At 37.4% G+C, this 21,334-nt stretch overlaps 1 protein-coding gene across 1 annotated transcript in view; it reads right to left on the bottom strand.

Annotated features, from left to right (window-relative positions):
- Positions 1-7,381, bottom strand: part of LOC121371256 (calpain-9-like) — a 22,412-nt gene extending 15,031 nt beyond the window's left edge. Inside the window, exons 1-4 of the mRNA XM_041497006.1 lie at positions 6,864-7,381; positions 4,849-4,930; positions 2,435-2,696; positions 1,702-1,882 (exon numbers count right to left, since the gene is read on the bottom strand). Of these exons, the coding sequence (XP_041352940.1) occupies positions 1,702-1,882; positions 2,435-2,696; positions 4,849-4,930; positions 6,864-7,205 (867 nt within the window). The 5' untranslated portion in view covers positions 7,206-7,381. The remainder of the gene's footprint in view (positions 1-1,701; positions 1,883-2,434; positions 2,697-4,848; positions 4,931-6,863) is intronic.
- Between the last annotated feature and the right edge of the window lie 13,953 nt (positions 7,382-21,334).

Below are 21,334 nucleotides of genomic sequence, written 5' to 3'. Positions count from 1 at the left end.
CCCAGACCGACCCGCGCATCGAGCGGGCGCTTTACCACTGGGCTACGTCCCGCCCTTTAATGATAAATAAATACATGTAATGACAAGACTTCCACTGAATTAAATATCTTGCCCACTATAACATTTGTGAGGCACTGTGATGAACATCCATTGGAATGAATGAATGAATGTGTGAATGTCACCCCAGCATGAAAAAATACATCGGCTATTGGGTGTCAAACTATGGTAAATGCTAACATGAAGAACATCCATTGGTGTATCTATAAATCAAGTTTCATCGACCTAGGACTTAGAGTGTGTGAGACATTGAACTAAACATGAAACTTTAACATAAAATTTTAATGCAAAAGTTAAAAACAAAAATTAATGGATTTTGTAAAATGTTCTACACAAGCAATATATTTCAAAGTAATCTGTCATCAATCACCGATATAACGGTATGTAATTTATTATTCCAGCTCTTGTCACAACCATCTGTTAGTCACAGGCAGTACTGGATAATTATACAGTTCAGCCCATGCACCAGGTGTATGGAAAATATGTCAAATGAGAATTTATTTATTTGAGCTTATTTCAGCTACATGTATCAGGGCTGCAGAAAGTACTCGCCTGGTCACCAAATACGAATAAAAATTCTGACGGATGAGTTAAAAAATGCAACTACCAATCCAACGGGTGATCTGTCTTTTTCTGACTGACTAATTTAATTTGTTCTATACATATTTTGTTTTTGCATCGAATCCATGATGTGTTCTGAATAGATTGTTCTTTTAAACACTTTCATTTTGTAAATCTATATAAATGAAATGTGAAAAATTTAGTATTTACCAGAGTATTTCAAAATTTATTGATTTGTCAATCAAGGTTTGGGTCTTGTTTTCATTTGATGTTGATCACTTACCAAGTGTCCTTAATATTTTGTCATTAAAAAAAAAAAAAAAAAAAAAAAAAAAAAATATATATATATATATATATATATATATAAATATATACATCATTTGAAGTTGACAAAATAATATATTCTATAGGTTGACGGACTAGTAGAAAGTCTGCCAGGCTAGTAAATTTTAGTTGGTTCTGGTCTGGCGGGCTAGTGAAATATTTTTCATTTCTGCACCCCTGATGTATACAAAAACAATAATTTTAATGGTAACATCATTTACTTCACATGAGTCATGATATCTAGAACAACTAGAAGTTGAGGGGTTAATATGAGACTAGAAACCTGTTGTATTACATTGATATGTGATATACCAGTTGTTGAGTGTTAATAATGTCTGTAGAATCAGTATGTGGTGTTTATCATAAAAGCATGTATTATGTAAACCCAGTTTGTTCAAACCAGTTAAGAAAATATTTAAAACCAATATTTAAATCAGTACTGTACAACAAGTTAATGAAAAAATATTTTAACAATTAATATGTAACTACCTCAAAAAAAGAGCAAGAATCCTAAGAATCGATAGAAAAAATTGTACTTGCACTTGGTTTCAACGGGAATTATGAAATTAGCGGTTGAGCCTCAACTTGGGCATGCATTTAAAGCCTAGTATACTGCTTGATATCGGTATCGATCAGGTCAATACTGAATGGCATACACATATTGAGGTAAGTCAATAAAAAAAATACTGATGCCAATACCAAATGTGAAATTTCAATACTGTCCAGCTCTACACTTTACACTGGTAGCACTGTACCTACATTTATTGCACATCCAATAAGAGACTGTCTGTCTAAAGCCTTGAAGAGAATATTGACGATATTGCGTGGGACATTGGTATTCTTTCCTCTCAGGTAGTAGGATTCTGTCAGTCCACCTGTGAGGTCCGTTAGTGAGTCTGTCATCAAACCACCTTTTAGGGCTTCGTACGATCCATACAGTCTGAAAAATAGTACACAAGTCTATAGACAGCAAAATAAAACAAAAATAATTTATTTTAAAACTGGTTTTGCTAAACAACACAACTAGAGCACATTGATTAATTAATCATTAGCTGTTGGATGCCAAACATTTGGTAAACTTTTGTTACATGTCGTCTTCATCAAAATAATAATCTACATAATTATGATGAACTCTGGTTTATGAACACTGAATGTATCATTATGAAACTCCATCAGTAACCGTTAGGATTTACGAAACATTTAGTAATTTTAACATATAGTCTTAGAGAGAAAACCTGCTAAATTTTTCCATTAGTAGCAAGGGATCTTTTATATGCAACATCCCACAGACAGGACAGCACATACAATGGTCTTTGATATATCAATCATGGTATACTGGTTGGAATAAGAAATAGCCCAATAGGCCACTAACTGGGATTGATCCTAGACTGACCACGCATCAGTTGAGCACTTTAATACTGGGCTACATCCCACCCTACATAACTGTCAAGTATGTCATGTAGATGTTTAGAAAACCAAAAGTAAAACTAACTTTGCGTATGCTTTCTCCAGTAACGCTGGCCAGTATTCAAACTGCTGTTTTGAATGCATGAACCGGAGGTAACCTCTGTATGTTGGCAACAGATCATCAATGATGACTTCCTGCCATTTTCCAAAGTGCCAAAAGTTAAAATGAAATATCCCAGTATACCATCCATCTTCAAAACTCTGGTTGTCAGGGACAACCTTGAAGAAGAGTTCCCGATAATCAGGATCTGTCAAGCAGGCGATGGCAGCAACCAACCAGCAGTCTCCTGCAACACAGAAAACAAGTGTGTATGTTATTCATAGAGCATACTGGGCCTGAACCTTGAAATGATATAGGCACATATATACAGTTTACTACTACTACTACTAATGCTTACTAAATGATCCCCAATGTATAGTTTCATACTGGTATAGTTTTTATTACCATAAAGATCAATCTCATAAAATTAGTCTCCTCTATCTGCAAGTTTTTCACCATAACAAAATTTAAGGCATCACACATACTAGTTTGTTTTTACTGTGAACTTGTGTGTATGTTATTCACAGTGCAAACTAAATGATCTTCAATTTATTGTTTCTTACTGGCATTGGTTTTATTACCATAAAAATCAACTTCAGAAAATTAGTCTGCTCTATCTGACAGCTTTTCATCAGAAACAAATTCACGGAAGAAGAAGAAAATGTTTTATTTAACGACGCACTCAACACATTTTTTATTTATGCTTATATGGCGTCAAACATATGGTTATGGACAACATATATATTGAGAGAGGAAACCCGATGTTGCCACTTCATGGGCTACTCTTTTCGATTAGCAGTAAGGGATCCTTTATATGTACCATCCCATAGACAGGATATCACATACCACAGCCTTTGATGTACCAGTCGTGGTGCACTGGCTGGAGCGAAAAATAGCCCAATGGGCCCACTGATGGGGATTGATCCCAAACTGACCGCGCATCAAACAAGCGCTTTACCACTGGGCTACGTCCCGTCCCCAAATTCACGACATGACACCCACTAAAATTTAACAGTATTTAATGGGTGAAGATGTAAACAATGCCATGGACAGGTGCATATGCAGGAAACTGTGCAAAGAGGTCTGTACTAGCTATGGCAAATTAAGTTTTTAACGGGTCCAGACATGCTACCCTAGAAAAAAAGAAAAAAAAGTATATTTGCTTGGAGTATGGGATGTGTATTTGATCCCCAAAACCCTCGTACAAACATGCCTGTAAATATCCTATAACAATAAGAAACATAACTTTTTGTCTATGCTTATAACAATGTTATCTATTGTACTCTTTAGAAAAACTATGAACCGAATTTAAACTTTATCATTTTATTTTATATTTGAAAAAAAAAAACACCCAGGAAAACTAAAAAATCTTGCAAATCAGTAAGCATCACTGGCCATGAAAACTACAGCTACAATATTGATTGACCAATCAACTATAATATTAATCATCTTGCTGTCAGCTATGAGTCATGGTCAAGCTACACAGGTACTGTATGCAATAAAAATTCTTTATTAGTTAGTGACACTTACTACTAACTGCTAGATCCCAACACAGATAAAACTCCAGCCCTTTTATATATTAATACAAACAGGAATTAAAGGTATTTATCATGGTCAAGATTAACATCCTAATCACAGTAAGTGAGGTAATTGCATGTCAGGGGTAGGTATAGATATTTAACGAAAAAAAAAAAAAAGAGTGTGAGAAATATTCAGTTTACAGGAATTTTAAAAAGGAGATGCAAATCATTTAGCATGCTAAGTGCACTAAAATGACCGTAGGTATATTTTGGTGAAATACATCAAAAGTTGTATACAGTATCTGTAAAAAGGTGTGTATACATACTCTGCACATACACCCTAGCTAATCAATGTGTCAACACAGGATTAAGTGAAAATGTTTTGTGGGCATTATGAAAAACATACTGACTGAGACTCAGTCTGCTAAGACTATGTGTAAAGAGTGAAATGATGACCAGTGATGATGATGATGCAGGCACGGCAGAAGCAAGTAGACATGGGGGGGGGGGGGGGGGGGGGTGTTGACTGAGATCAAGGGCACAAAGCAAAGTTTGTTGGGGGTTCGGCGGTATGCTCCCCCATAAAATGTTGAAAACTAGATGTTCTGAAATGAAATTTCCTGCATTCTACAAGTAAAATTCATCTCTGCGTTAAGATTTACTATAATATTTTAATTCAGAATTATTGGGGGGGGGGGGGCTAGAGCCCCTCCAGGCCCCTGCTCCGCCATGCCTGTGATGATGACTATGATGATTATTATGGTGATGACGATGATACTCATCTTTATTACCGATGTATAAGGATAACAATAACAGTTTTATTCAGGTAACCTTAGGTGTATTTTTTTTTGTTATAACAGTTCTATAAAAGTGTCTCACCGAGACTGCCTTGTATGACATCAAACCTTTCGATACCTCCAACAAAGAAGCCAGGCCTGGCTTGGAACAGCTTAGCAATTTCCTAAAATCAATAAATTATGGTAAACTTACAAAATAACAAAAATACCATCAGATTTTGCTTTACAAAAATAGTCAGGCACATACCCAGTTTAAAATAAAGTTAAAGTTTGTTTTGTTTAACAACACCACTAGAGCACATTGAATTTTAATCATCGGCTATTTGATGTTAAACATTTAGTAATTTTAACATATAGTCTTAGAGAGGAAACCTGCTACATTTTTACATTAGTAACATGGGATCTTTTATATGCACCATCCCACAGACAGGATAGCACATACCATGGACTGTGATATACCCGTCTTGGTGCAAAAGCTGTAACGAGAAATAGCCCCATTAGCCGACATGGGGATCAATCGTAGACCGACTGCACAGCATGCAAGCACTTAACCACTGGGCCACTTCCCTCCCCATGCTTTACAAAACGTCAGACCCAAACTCAGTCTAAAATAAAGGCCTGGTCTAAAATACTGTAATTTGGGAGAGGCAGTAAAAAAAGGAGTAATTATAAGGTCACAGTAATGTAGTCTTCTCCAGCTAGACAAAAATTACATGTTTATTTTTTTTTTATTTTATTTATTACCTTTCTGCCCACTAGGTGAGACTAAGATATACTGAGGTAAAAAAAAAATAAGGGAACACTTTGTAGAAAACATTTCACTTACTAATAGCACCATAATGTCTGTATAAAGTGCAAAGATGTGACGTGGGACTGCATGTTAGTAATGTGAGATTAAATGGCAGTGACATGGTTAACTTTCTTACACTATGAATAAGATTTTGGTTGCAGTCACTCTTTTTTGTTAGTTTTGGTATGATCCCTTATATCTTTACATCAGTATATTACATTTTACTGAATGCATCACTTGAACTCACTGAACCTTTACATCAAATAAAAAACTCTACTTACAAACATGCATAACAAGAGAAAGATACTTGAAAGCCAGTTATTAAAGTGAAAATGTTGTGTAAATACTGGAAAGAAATTGAAATGAATCAGCACAAACTTGAACTGTATTCAGTGTTCTGATGTCTATACACCTACAAATCCAGGTTAACAGAAGGCCCATGTTCATAATCAAATCATTTCTGTAACACGAGTCTGACCTGTCATTTTAGAACTCCCAGGATCGTAACTAGTGAAGGGGTGGGTGTATTAACAAAGAGTTCTGCCTGTCTTGCTAAATAATTAAAACAAACAAGCAAACAAATACTCAAACAAAGAAAAAAAGAAACAAAGTTTGTTTTGTTTAATGACACCACTAGAGCACATTGATTTATTAATCATCGGCTATTGGATGTCAAACATTTGCTAATTTTGATATATAGTCCAGAGGAGGATCTAGGGCCTGGGCCCCCCTAAATTTTGCGACAGTTATAATTTTATTATATATTAATTTTAATTACAATCCCCCTCCAAACCTCCCCAAAAGTTTCCTTGGCATTCCGCCTCAAGTCATTGGGGCCCCCTCTAAATGAATTTTCTGGATCCGCCTCTGTAGTCTTAGAGAGGAAACCTGCTACATTTTTCCATTAGTAGCAAGGGATCTTTCATGTACACCATCCCACAGACAGGATAGCACATACTATGGCCTTTGATATACCAGTTGTGGTGCCCTGGCTGGAACGAGAAATAGCCCAATGGGCCCACCGACGGGGATTGATACCAAACCAACCACGCATCAAATTAGTGGTTTACCACTGGGCTACATCCCGCTCCTAGAAACAAACAAAAAACCCCAAACCTAGCTGCATTACTTTTCCTGATTTGTTTTGTGTGTGTATATATATTATGTGTGTATGTATGTGTGTGTGTGCTCACTTGTTAACCTGTTAATAACATGCTCACAACAGACAAACCTGTGCAAAATCTTAAGAAATTCACGCTGCGTAAACAAGTACATTACAATTGTATGAAAAAGAAAGTATGATTCACCCATGGTCTTTTCCATTCAAACTGATACGGCGGCCTGCGACTGTAGTACAATGATGTATCGCACGGCAAAAACTCCTGGTCCTGGTATAATACATTTCTTTTCAAACACGCAGTTCTTAACCTGTCGAAGTCACGATCGTTTCTTTGTCCTCCCCTGCCGGCCCCTGGGTCGCCCCACCCCACTTCTCTTGTGTGCCGCAAGCCGGGACCGCCGCCGCCGCCGTTGACAACGTCTTGAACAGAATCGTGTGCTGTAGATTTATGATGTCGATCTCTATGCTGTAGTTCGGAAACGTCGCTGTCATGCAATTGCTCTTGAAGTGCGCCGTGGTTATATTGCATGTTTTGACATAGTCATGCGCTCAAACACAGTAATATATACACCGCAAGACGGTGGCACGCAAAACATGCAAACACAGTATACGGCTCGTCATATTACATTATATATGATACGTACAATACTATAAAGTCGCAGAGACCTTTCCCACGCACGCGGGATTGTTTATGTACAATACCCGTCACTTCGTATTACTCGCTCATTGGTGCGCCCAAGTTGTTCCTACATTGGTCCTGATTGGCGATCACTTGGATCGTGTTTCTGTATTGGTCATTTCAGTTTACAGTTCACAGGCTATATCAGAGGCGTGTCTAGGGCGACAGGGGCTCGGCCCCTTTCCTAAATTTTGCGACAGTTTTAATTTTATTATATATTAAATTTAATGTTTACAATCTCCCTCCAAACCTCCCCAAAAGTTCCCTTGGCATTCCGCCTCAAGTCATTGGGGGCCCCTCTTAATTCTAATGGTCACAATAACAATAAATGTTTGACATCTAATAGCCGATGATCACTAAATCAGTCTATGACTTACCTGCATTTAAATTTGATATAAATTGCAAAACAAACAAATACACATTTTAAACTACGCCTTTCAGGATTTGGTCATCTTCAAAAGCTAAGTGTCACGGGGATCCTATAATACCCGTAACTGAATAAAACACGATTATCCAAATATCTCTCCTAACTGTATATCTATTAGATCTCTCTGTATCGGGCAGTGTATACCCGAGTGGCTCGTCTTTAGGTATAATCAGAGATACGATCTTATATAAATATATGTAATATAGCACGTTTAGTTCACTAGAAAACACAACAAAACACAATACACTTTGGAATCTGTATTATCCTTACGCTGACAAATATATTTGCCGCAGTTAATTACTTACAACAACAATAATAATAACAACCCGGAACTAATCACTTAATTAGTTAATCACTAGGTGTCTAGTTTACACAATATTCTAATCACTGCACCGTGATACAACACACACACGTGTGATAATTGAGAAAAGCTTCCAGGGGAACTTAATTAATAAAGGAATTACAACTCTATTCCTAACTGGTTAATTTTTAATTAACCCTTAACTACTCATTCAGTAACCTTGTAATACAGACTTAATACTGGTACCTATCACAATAAAGACAATAACCTACAGTTTACCTAAGTCCTCTAGGGATATTTCCTCTACTCTAGGAATAGGGAAGTATACTACATAAAACAAAATGTGCGTTAACCGACGCATCCGGGCATTTATAACACATAGTAATAAGGTGACTACCAGTAATCACACTGAGTCTCTGAGTCCCTGGTATACAAATAAAATATATCAAAACAAAACAGAAATCAGGAATGTCAACACATTATCATAACGTTCAACTTCGGGACAGGGCATCAGCGGTTACATTGGATGTGCCCTTGATATGTTCAATGGTAATTGGGAATTCCTGCAGAAGAAGACTCCATCTCAAAACTCTCTGGTTGGTGGCTTTCATTCTGTGAATGAAGGTAAGCGGATTATTATCAGTAAAGACCACCACTTGATGCACTGCCGATTTCACGTAGATCTGAGAATGCTTCAGAGCTTGTATCATGGCCAAAGCTTCCTTCTCTATAGTGGAATAGTTCACCAGGTGTTTGTCAAACTTTTTGGAGAAGAAACTTACAGGATGGTCCAGTCCATTTTCGTCTTCTTGGAACAGCACAGCTCCAGCTCCCACGTCACTGGCATCCACAGCCAGCTTGAAAGGCATTCGGTAGTCTGGTGCTGCCATCACGGAAGACGAGGAGCGCATCTGCTTGAGACGGTTGAATGACTTCTCGCATTCATCTGACCACTGGAACTTCGTTTCCTTCTTTTTCAGTGTCGCACGTTTTCCAGGTTTTCTCCTATAGGCATGCTGTCGATTCGGTGTAGCGTTGGGTTCCAAGCGTACATCCTGGCTTAAGGTATTGGTAACCGTTGGAAGGTCCTGACAAATGGAAACATTGTCTTGTATCAACGTAGTCAACTTTGCTCGCTGGAGGCTCGTCTACTAGAATCTGGCTGTTGGTTAATTTGATCTCTGCAGTCTTGACGTCATCACAGGAAATTGAGTGACTCTCAATTTGGACAGGTAATACTGGAACTATCGGCAGTCTGTCAAAATAACCTTTTAGCAAATTGATGTGACAATACCTACTTTTCCTAACCCTATCAGGAGTGTTTATCACATACCCTGTCTCATTAACCCGTTTGTGCACAACATAGGGCCCGAAATACCTGTTCTGTAATGAACCCCGTTTAATGGGAAGGTACAGCAGCACTTTAACCCCTGGTTTAAATTCCCGACTCCTAGTCTTCCTATCAAACACTGATTTTACTTAGCCTTCCTATCTCTAACTCTCTAATTCATCAATACTCCCGTGTCCATATAATAACCTGACCTCTGATCCTCCATCTCACCTTCAGTTAACAAGGTAGTGCGAGCTGCCAACAAATTTGGATCAGCACCCTGCTCTAGAACTAACTCTTGTCTATTACAAGGTAAGGCCCCTCTATCAAACACAACTGGTTCATTTACCCTCTGCGGGAGATCAACAGGTTCCACCACATTTAGTTTCTCAGTTGACTTATCTACCATTTTACTGATAACCTCATCCACTCCAATTTCATGGCTCACACACGTATCAGACAAATCACAAATATCCTCTGGGTCTCGTGCTACCCTTCTGGCCATAGCCCTAGTCATTACACACGCAGGATAACTAATCTCATCAACCTCACACTCTTCTATGGGTAAAGGGCTGTCTTTAATTAACAATTGGTCACATTTCGGCTGACAACACTGACTAGTCAAATCATTACCCAACAAAACTCCTATGTTTTCAACAGGCAAGTCCTTTACAACGCCCATAATGACTGGTCCCGTCACAAACTTCGAACACAAGAAAACGTTATGTAACCGGACAACCATTTTTTCTCTCCAGTAACTGAGGTTAAGGCCAAACTACGTCCTGTATCTGAATTCTCTATACCAGCTAAACAATCGGACGTGATAAGTGACTGGCTACACCCTGTATCTCGATAGACTGATATTGCCTTAGGACACAACTCTTGTTTGACATCACAAACCATACCAGTGGACACATACGGGTTTACTTTCTCTGCCATGGGACTAACCATTAACTCTCTCGCTAACGGAGCTGACCTCACTAAACCGACCACTTGCGCATTATTGCGTTTCCCTTTAAAACAGTCCCCGACAAGATGGTTATCCTTTTTACAGGAACTGCAATGTGGACGAAAAGTTTGTGCATTGGCTGATAATGCAGGTTTATCCTTACTTTTCCCACCAGGTACATTCCTTGCCTGACTAGCTGACCAACTAGATGACTCTCCCCCATAGTTACTTTCCCGGGAAAAATCTGGCTGAAATTTCTTCTTATCACCCTGTTGTAAAGAGCTACCCTGTACTGCCTGAGCTTTGTGTATTAACACGTAATCATCTGCCACTATGCCTGCCTCCTCTATCCTTTTGACATCACGATCCTCTAAATGAATACGTAAGCTAACTGGTAATCCATTTTTAATGTCCTGTAAGATCAACAACTCCCGTAACTCGGTATAAGACTCTACCTGATGAGAAACCACCCATTTATCAAACATCCCTGCCTTCTTAGCCACGAACTCACTATACGACTGACCCTGCATTTTCTTCAACTCGCTATACCGTAAACGATAATCCTCAGGTCGTAATTCATAAGCCCTCAACACCGCAGACGTAACTAGGTCGTACTGACTTGCTCGCTCATCACTCATTGAATTATAAGCTACGCTAGCCTTCCCCTTAAACTTAGACACGGCTAACAATGTCCACTTAGACTGCGGCCAATTTAGCTGCTTAGCGGCCCGTTCTAAAACCATTAACATCGCCAAAAAAAAAAAGAGAGCATGTTCCGTCACACTAAGATACAAATCAATATCAAATCAAATCATGTATTTATATGTGGATCATATAAAAAAAAACCAGAGAGCATGTTCCGTCACACTAAGATACAAATCAATATCAAATCAAATCATGTATTTATATGTGGATCATATAAAAATGGCATGGTATACATTGGACAACATAATAAGAATATGAAATGGCCAAATCAGATACATAGTAAAGTAATGATGACAATGATTATATACATGTAATAGTTATACGATGTGTACACGTATATGTATGTAGTGTGTGTGTGTGTGTGTGTTAATTCAAGTTGGTGTTGTAGTAGAGGGTCTGGTAAGTTCATTTTGCCGTAACTGCTTGCGAAGATGTGATTTGGCCGATAAGAGAGAAAGAAGCCATAACTATAGGTTATATACCTACTTCTATCAGTATTAATCAGTATAGTCAGACACGGCAGAGTAGGGTGTTGGGGGGGGGGGGGTATAATTATGAATAAAAAATATTATTGGTAGTAAATCTTATTATTGGTAGTAAACTCAACTAGAAACTCGGATGCTTTGCGCATTCAATCTGTTAACACCTCCATCAATGTTTACTTGCTTCCCCCGTGCCTGATGCAACAATCGTGGAACAATCGTTGGGGGTGGGTACAAAACCGAATCCATCGAAACTACAATCGATCAGGCAAGCTCTCTACTGACAGACAGACAAAATACAAACGTGTGCACGCAAGTAGTCACATGCTATGCTCACTATTTATTTATTTTTTGGCTAATATCCCACTATCCTCTCCCCTTTTCTCCCCTGACTTCCGTTATATTTCTTCTCGTTCTGGAAGGTCCTCGGTCTGTCGTTCAACTTCTTTCTCTCACGGTCCACCTCCCTATCCCAGTCTTTGTATCTCCAACCGCGACAGCTTTGTGTCTTATCACTCGTGTTCCAGCCAGTGCACCGCAATGGTATATCAAAAGCCGTATAGTGGGGTCATATTTGGCTCTTTAAATTTGTTTTAGCCCCAATGTACCTCGCGAAAGTTCCGGCTAATTTCACCAGAGGGTGGAAATCGAAAATCGCCATATCTCACTTAATGTGTGAGTTAGAATCGCGAAAATAGTTTCCATTATACTGAGGGTGCTTAATCTTCTAGTGGGGTTATTTTTGCAATTTGATGTCATCTTTAGCCTACATTCAAATCCAAAATGACCGTTGTCCACCACGTTGATAATTAAAAAACGCTAGAGCTCTTAAAATATTTGGGTTAAATCATAAATAAGAGTGTTTTTATACTGAAAAGAGGATGCACATGCACAATCTATTGGTGAGGTTATTTTTACCATATGAGGTTATCTTGATCTTAGAATCCAAGACGGCTGTTTTTCATGATCTTTAGAATGAGAACATGTTGGAGCCCTTGAACTAAATGAAGTAGAATAATAAATGAAGTATTGTCTAGTTTCAGTAAACTTTGCATTCACAATCGTTTTATGGGTCATTTTTACAATTTGATGCAATTTTCACTTCTAATATGGAGGACGTGCAGCTATATTGAAACAATGGAAAGCGCAATATATTTCAAAATAATTCAGTGAACAAATGTAAGGTACGATAGGTTGTAATTGAAATCTAGTCTGTCTCACAAAACTGAACACATCAGATACTGATCCTGAACTGTCAACAACTGTTACCACCTGTATACTGGCCGGCGCAACATTTAAATATTTTCCACTGGCCAAGGTCCAGTCAGGACCAACAGAAGAGGGGTGTGTGAGAAGGGAATGGCAGATCTAGGCCTAGACGAAGGCGAGGTAACTGGTGCTTATGCAGTGTTGTTCGAAAGAATCGCTGTGTGATGGAACTTCATTGTTTCTTTTTTATTCTGATAATGTCACTTTTATCCCAGGTTTCTGCAAGGTTTGAGGTAGTCATGTCACCATACACAAAGTTCATGACAAAGGTGTTAAGGACAGTCATGGTTTCCTTGGCGATAGGAAGTGATGATCTAGAAGAGATCGAGTTTCTTTTCTCCATAGTTCATTTCTCATATATAGCCCCTTTGCCATGACCAGAGATATGACAGTTACTACCAGTCAATATGTATGCTATAATGCGATGGTGATAACTGGAGTCATTATTTAATTACAAACTGATCTCCATATGTTAGGACCTTTTCTTTAGATAGAGTATCAGATGCAGTCATGATGTGTACAAAGAAAAAACAAAAGAAGAGAAAAGATCTAGATATTGTACATAAAGGTATGACATGATACATGGACTGTCTGAACATGCTTTAACATTGAAATGACCTTAGCATTGATGACTACTGGTTCGAAGTTGTAAGTATATAGTGATAATGATGTCAACCTGACGAAATGTTGCAGTGATGGGACGTCATCTTGTATAAAAAAAATTATACAGCAGGGACCGATAGAGAATAAAACTAGTAGCCAATTGTCTATGGCAAGTGTGATGAGTGATGCCTTCAAAAGCTGCTGAATTGTCAATTTGTTATTACAAGCATACAACAGTTTTGAACTCTTTGGCCGAGAGAAAGGCGACCATCCTATTGATTAAAACATAATATGACTGAATGCGATATTAGTAACTCTGGTCTGTTAGGTTCATGGCAAATGGACTACATTTAAGAAGTGCAGTGTGAGTAGGCCTATAGAAGGTCCAACTCTCGTGGGCTGCCTTCAGCCAGACAGAGCAGGAAAACGTCGGCTAGACTGGTTTCCAATGCGCTTCACGATAAACCAAATGGCCACGTCGGTAACCAATCAAATAGTTCGCGAATGTTAGTGAAACTTTCACTGGCTGAACTTAGGGATGCGCCACATTGTATCACCACTTCCTATCTCCACTAAATTAATGAATGCCCTTAAAACGTTTGTGTATGGTGAAATGAAGAGCTCAAATCTTGGAGAAGCGCAGGCTTAAATGTAGTATCAAAAGAATAACAAAGGAACAATTAATATAACCCATCAGACAGCGACTCTCTCGGATAACCCTGCCAGTTATATCACCTTCGACAGCTCTGCCATTTCTTTGTCACACAACCTTTTTTGTTGATTTTGACTGGAACTTTGTCAGTGGAAAATGCGGTGCCGTACACAGATGGTAACACAAATGTTGACATCACAACATCAAAATTTGATTTGTCAGTCAGAATATAGTTATGACGAATGAAGTTCAATTTTGTGAAACAGAGTAGGTCTCAATTATGGCCAATCGTACATTAGGAACCGTTGTTCATTTAATTTGCAGTTCCAGCGTACATAGAATTATTCTAAAATATATTGCCCTATTTAATGTTTCAATACAGCTCCCACGCCCTCCATATTAATATATCCCAAGGTCAAAACGACCCCACATTGCAAAAATGACCACACTAAAATGATTATGAATCTCCTGTTTAATGTAAATAGATACATGTACTTAATTTATTATTCTAACCCAATTAGTTCAAGGACTCCAGCATGTTGTTATTTTAACCCTTATAAGGCTGCATTGTTTTTAGAAATTTTTAAGAATTTGCCCTATCATACATTTTTAATGACATCTCTCTTAATTGTTGGCATATTGAAATGAACTTATGCACACATATTCTGTAATGGACTGGCTACTTTATTACAATATTGTAAAGTAAATTATTTTTATTTACGTTACCACGGCAACAATTACAAAGTTCAAAATATTTTTTCTTTGATAATACTTAATAAAAAAATAATTTGAAATTAATTTCTTTTAATATAAGACTATATCTTTATTTATTAATTATATTTATGATTTGAAGTTTTTTTCCCCAGAAAACACCTTTATTTGATCAAAAATGGCATGAAATGATCAGTACCATCAGTTTTATTTCATCACAATTTTCGGCATTAACTAGTTTTACATTTATTGTTAATTATTCTTGAAATTACACATACCATAAGAATATTAAATGTCCTTTAAATTAATATAATGTTTATAATTTTAAAAATCTGTTACCATGGTAACAACTGCAAATTGGGTAACTGCCAAAAAAGTGAAATTGAAGCAGGTTTACTTTTACCAAAATCATTGAATAGTGTTAACAGACAATTATACAACAAGAATGCATCCGATTAATATGAAGGTCGTGAGGTCTAAGGTCATGTACATAGTTAATAATGAAAACAATAGTTTCCCATCGATTACATACCAAATCATCCAAATTTACTTCAAACTTCTTCCTTATGAACTCCAAACTAGGCAAACTAACTAATGCACGTATTACTATGTGAGTCATAAATGATCAGGTTAAAGGTCAAGGTCACACACAAAGATGCAATTGTTGGGCATTTCTCACAAAACTTCTTACAAAATTGTTAAACAAACTGACTTAAAACTTCTACTATGCATCACCAATCTATATTTTGCTTTTGGGGTCACCAGGTCAAATGTCAAGGTCACAATGAATAGAAAGAATCAATTGTCAATGTATTTGTTATGAAACCGTTTAAGAAATTGACATTAAACTTCTGCTTTATGAACTTTAAACTAGGCAAACTAACTACTGCACATATTACTTTGTAGATCATAGATTATCAGGTCAAAGGTCAAGGTCACATACAGAAGATGCAATTGTTGGGCATTTCTAACAAAACGTCTTACAAAAGAGTTAAACAAACTGACCTAAAAAATTTACTATGCAACATTGATCTATACTTTGCTTTTAGGGTCACCAGATCAAATGTCAAGGTCACAATGAATAGAAAGAATCAATTGTCAATGTATTTCTTATGGTACTGTTTACGAAATTGACCGTGAACTTCTACCTTATGAACTTCAAACTAGGCAAACTAATGCACTTATTATTTTGTAGGTCATAGATTATAAGATCAAAGGTCAAGGTCACATAAAAAGAGGCAATTGTTGGGCATTTCTAAAAAAAACCTTACAAAAGTGTTAAACAAACTGACCTAAAACTTCTACTATGCAACACTGATCTATATTTTGTTTTTGGGGTCACCAGGTCAAATGTCAAGGTCACAATAAATAGAAAGAAGCAATTGTCAATGTATTTCTTATGGAACCGTTTAAAGGGACACACCCTAGTTACGGCTAGTTGTCAACCATTACGGCGTTGTTTTTCGCTATTAAACCCATTTTTTTCACAAATAAAATTGCACTTTACTTACCGTTTATTATTTAGAATATACATTTCCATTCACCTGAAGTGTTTTTTGGTAATCCTGGTAATCCTGGTGTTTGTAATACCACAAAATGCATTTTTCCTATTTCTGAAAAACAGGCGCACGTTTGAGAAAAAACCGTTGAGCAGACAAGGTTTAATCTATTTTTAGACGGAATATTTCCATTTCAATGTCACAGACGTTGGTATACCACGTGACCGTTATCATTTTGGTTCGGTTTGATTTCTCGTGCACGGTTCGCGCGATCAACATCATTTGTTGTTGTTCATTTGTGAGATTTTTCTTCACAGTTCGTGAACATTTTCAGTAACAATAAAGTTCAAACAAGTAAGTATCTCAATACAAAACGTTACAAACCCTTAAAACCAATAATTTTGCTACGTCCTACGATATCTGGAGAGGGGATACAACCAGGACAGAACAGTTGGAACATGTCCAGGAGAGGTGAAAAGAACGCACCCCAAGTCTGTGAAATTTGTCGTGACGTAGGCATTGTTGTGCTTCGAGCGACATCTACCGGTGACATCAGAATACAAACTTTCAAAATTATTTCAAGCAATTGGGACATGGGGATTCCCATGGTATTTATCTATATAAAACCTACTTTTTCACTCCATTTGATAAAAACGTGATCTAAGTGTGTTACAGGTTTGTAGATTAACCAAATTATAATTTATTTTCGCTGGATGGAACTAGGGTGTGCGGCTTTAAGAAACTGACATTAAACGTTTACATTATGACCATTACGCTAAGCAGATCCATATTTTGTTTTGGGGGTCACGAGATCAGAGGTCAGGGTCACAGTAAAATGAGACAAATTGGCAATGTATTTCCTACAAACCGTTTAACAAACTGACATCAAACTTCTATTGTATGACTTTTATATTAGACTGATCCATAACGATCTAGCTTTTGTGGTCACCCGGTCAAAGGTCAAGGTCATATTTTACTCAGTGTCACTTCCAAACTACTTAACAAACCAGCGAAGGGGGAGGGGGCACAGGACCACACACCCAATTAAACCCCTTTTTAACTATTAAATTTTATAAAATCATACATACAGTGTAGGTTGCCCCCTCCCCCCCCCCCCCCCCCCCATGTAACAAACTGACCTCAGTTGTCTTCTGCACGACCTTAGTGCTAGATAGTAACATATAATAGGGTTTGGTCATTAGGTCAAAGGTCAAAATTACCTACATAAAAACAAAACATTCAAAGTAGTTTTTTACAAATCATTCAACAGATATCACTATCACGTGCTAAATGATTTTAAGTCATTACCAGTAAAACATTTACGTTAGATTTCTAGGTATTGCTGTTCACATCAAACACCACAAAATCCTCATGTAAAGAGTAGTTTCAGAACGACTTGTAAGGTCAGGGTCAAATATCAAGGTCATTGTATATAATTTTCTAAAAGGTTTCTACGTGATTTTACTGCAATCCATTTGACAGGTTCACCTAAAACCTGTCACAAGAGGATGGACAGGCTTCACACTTTTAGGTGCATGTTACTGCGAAAAAAAATTAACAACTGCATACTTTGATACCACAAAAATCAGCAGGACCTGGCGTTTGTAAAGAAAGGCTATATGAAAAATAAAATCCCCTTGAAACTCACTTCACCAATGGAGGAACATGGGGATTACCAGGGACATAGGCTTGTTTGTACTAAGAAGTAAATTATTAAGCAGATCAAACTCCTCAGATACAACACCAACTTCCTGATCTCTGTATAATAATAAATTTTGACATCCAATAGCCGCTGATTAATATATTAATGTGCTCTACTGGTGTCTTTAAAAAGAAAGAAAAAACTTGTTGTTGATCTTTGTGGCCAGTCAACAATACGTTATGCAAAATCTTGCACTTTTAATACCTGCTCTCTCATGTAACGTTTTGTTCCTGTGAGACCACTATCACAATAAAATATAGAATATCAGGTTTCTACGTTTTGATAACGTGGTTGTTTGACGAGATTTAGATAACAGTGTAAACAGTGTAACAGGCGAGCTTCAGCAAGCCGGTTATACTGATATCAAAATGTAGTAACCCGATTCTTTTTTCATCATCCAAGCCCTTTCAAGTTATATATTTTTGAAATATATGTTTCGGTCAAAAGCGGTATAGAAACGCATCCCACGACCCCCCCCCCCCCTCCCACCCCCCAGAGAGAGCGTTACGTAAAAATGCACGGCCCCCACCAATAATTCTGAATCAAAGATATTGTAGTAAATCTCAAGGTAGAGATGAATTTTACTTCTAGAATGCAGGAAATTGCATTTTAGGCCATCTAATTTTCAAAAGTTTACGGGGGAGTATACCCCCAAACCCCCTAAAACATTCTTCCCACCTTCTATCGGTATCGCCCCCCTCCACCCCACCCCACCCCCAATGTCTGCTTGATTCCGCCGTGGCTGGTAAAATTTGTTGAATGGTCCCGTTGTTCAATCGTAAATAATAAAGTAACATCGACACGCAATCTAATTGCTCGAGTCACCTTCAGCCCTTCCCTTATTATGTAGTTCCCCTACAGGATATGAAGTTCCCCTACACATCAATATGGACTGGAGGTGACTCGAGCTGGCAGCAGTTTAATGGTAGCTGGGTAGAACTATTAACCGTGTGCAAACACGCACGTGCTGTTCGCCACATGACTTGACATAGCCTAATGAGCACGGACATTACTTCAAAATTAGGAAGTTGCACATTTTAATTAGTGTTTTAATTAGGGATAACTATACCTGAATTATTATTTTTTTTAATCTACAGTTACCGCAATGTATTTGCAATTTATATATGATAAGACTAGTAGAGTAGTTCATCCCTGTACATGCACGCAGATGTGATAATAATCCAGCTCAGATTGCAAGACATCACTTGCCGGATTCGTTTCGAGTTGTGCTGTGTCATAGCCAGCTTTGTTTTGTAGATCCACATAGTCACGATCCAGGACACACACTTTCCCACCTCCGCCATATTGAATTCATGGAGGAACAGTTAAATACACAACTATCCACAAGCACCAAACGCCTAGAGTTTGAGGATTTAAAAACAAAACAATGCACTGAACATGGAATAGGTGATTTTAACAATTCACTAGCCATAGTAAAACACCTACCAGCCCTTCTCCTGTGTGTACTGTACACTGGTGCTAATAATACTACAAGTAGAACATAAATCCAGAATCCAACATGACCAAAACACTTTTATAATCACTCTAATAATTAGCACGCAATTTGTGAAATATTTGTGCACATACCATGTTAAAACTATGCCAGTAAATTAATTCCATTTAATGTACCATTGCAATGCATCTACAGTTCACCTGAGGTTGAACTTTGTTTAAGACAAAATTTAAAAATACAAACTTTACTTTCTACAAAATTGGGGATTTCTAATTAACACATTTATTTTATCTCAAATGCCACGAGACACCCTACGTTTTGCTGGTAAAATAAAATGCAAGGTACCACACGTTATATGTGTTGCCTGAGTAAATCGATACATTGTTTTTATCAGATAAATGTTTTATTACAAAATGTTTACATTATCAACAATGAAATCTAATTTTGTGAATTTGACTGTTCGCCTACAGTGTATTACTAAGAATAACACATGTTTGAGTACCAGTGTCAATAAAATGGCGAGTTTTATTAGGAATCATTTTTGTCTATTCAAGTATAGGCTAGAAGGCATTAAAAATATCATGTGCTGGCGTGCCGTTATATATAACTTTCCCATATATATATATATATATATATATATATATATATATATATATATATATATATATATATATATATATATATATATATATATACTGGACATATACTGGACTAATGCAAATGCAGCGCCTTGCCGCTCTATAATTATGTGTGACGTGCCATTTTCGAATTTTGTGATTGCTTCCTAAAATTGAGGAAGTTCAAATAAATCCCCTTTGCAGTCCTATCGGCCTCCTCGAACTTTTGAGAATACATAATCTACCACGGTAGTTTGCTTTAACGACGCACTCAACACATTTTATTTTACGGTTATATGGCGTCAGAAATTTGAAGATCACTGAAGATCAAGATGACTTGATATTGCAAAAATAAACTCACCAAAATATTGTATATTCTAATTTTGTGCAAAAAAATTAATAGACACTTCATTTATCATTTAGCCAAAATATTTCAAGAGTTTATCTGTTTTTTAAATTATCAGTATGGTGGACAACGGCCATCTTGGATTTGAATGTAAAGATGACCTCAAATTGCAAACATAACCCCACCAGGAGATTAGGCACCATCAGGATAATGGAAATAGACACCTTCTTAGTGATTCTAACTCGCATATTAAGTGAGACATGGCGATTTTCGATTTCCAGTATAGTCGCCGGCGGCCATCATGGATTTGGCCCTCTGGTGGAGTTAGTCGAAACTTTCGCGAGGTACATGGGGGCTAATTTTTTTCTAAAGGTCCCAAAGACTTAAAATCCACCTTCAAACTTTGGTCCCCGAAAAATGGTCACGGGGCGGCTAAATATGACCCCACTCGTAATTTATGCTAACCTGTCTGTGGGATGGTGCATATAAAAGATCCCTTGCTACTAAGCGGGTTTCCTCTCTAAGTCTATGATATTATGTCAAATTATCAAATGTTTGACATTCAATAGCCGATGATTAATAAGTCAATGTGCTCTCGTGATGATGTTAAAGAAAACAAGCTTTTTTGTTAAGAAACACCTGCAGCCGTCTACTTCACTCCATTACTACCGCCAATCGTTTGTTATGGTATCGTGGGTCAGATCAGCTTTATAATCGACAAAGGACTGTTAGGATGTCAGGCGTGCAAGGGCGTACACAGAGACCCATGGAGAAAGAAAGAAAGAAATGTTTTATTTAATGACGCACTCAACACATTTTATTTACGGTTATATGGCGTCAGACATATGCTTAAGGACCACACAGATTTTGAGAGGAAACCCGCTGTCGCCACTTCATGGGCTACTCTTTCCGATTAGCAGCAAGGGATCTTTT

The sequence above is a fragment of the Gigantopelta aegis genome, chromosome 4, assembly GCF_016097555.1.
Source record: "Gigantopelta aegis isolate Gae_Host chromosome 4, Gae_host_genome, whole genome shotgun sequence".
Classification (NCBI taxonomy): Eukaryota; Metazoa; Mollusca; class Gastropoda; order Neomphalida; family Peltospiridae; genus Gigantopelta; species Gigantopelta aegis.
Note: the sequence above shows the minus strand (reverse complement) of the source record. Positions and strands in the feature narration are given on the sequence as shown.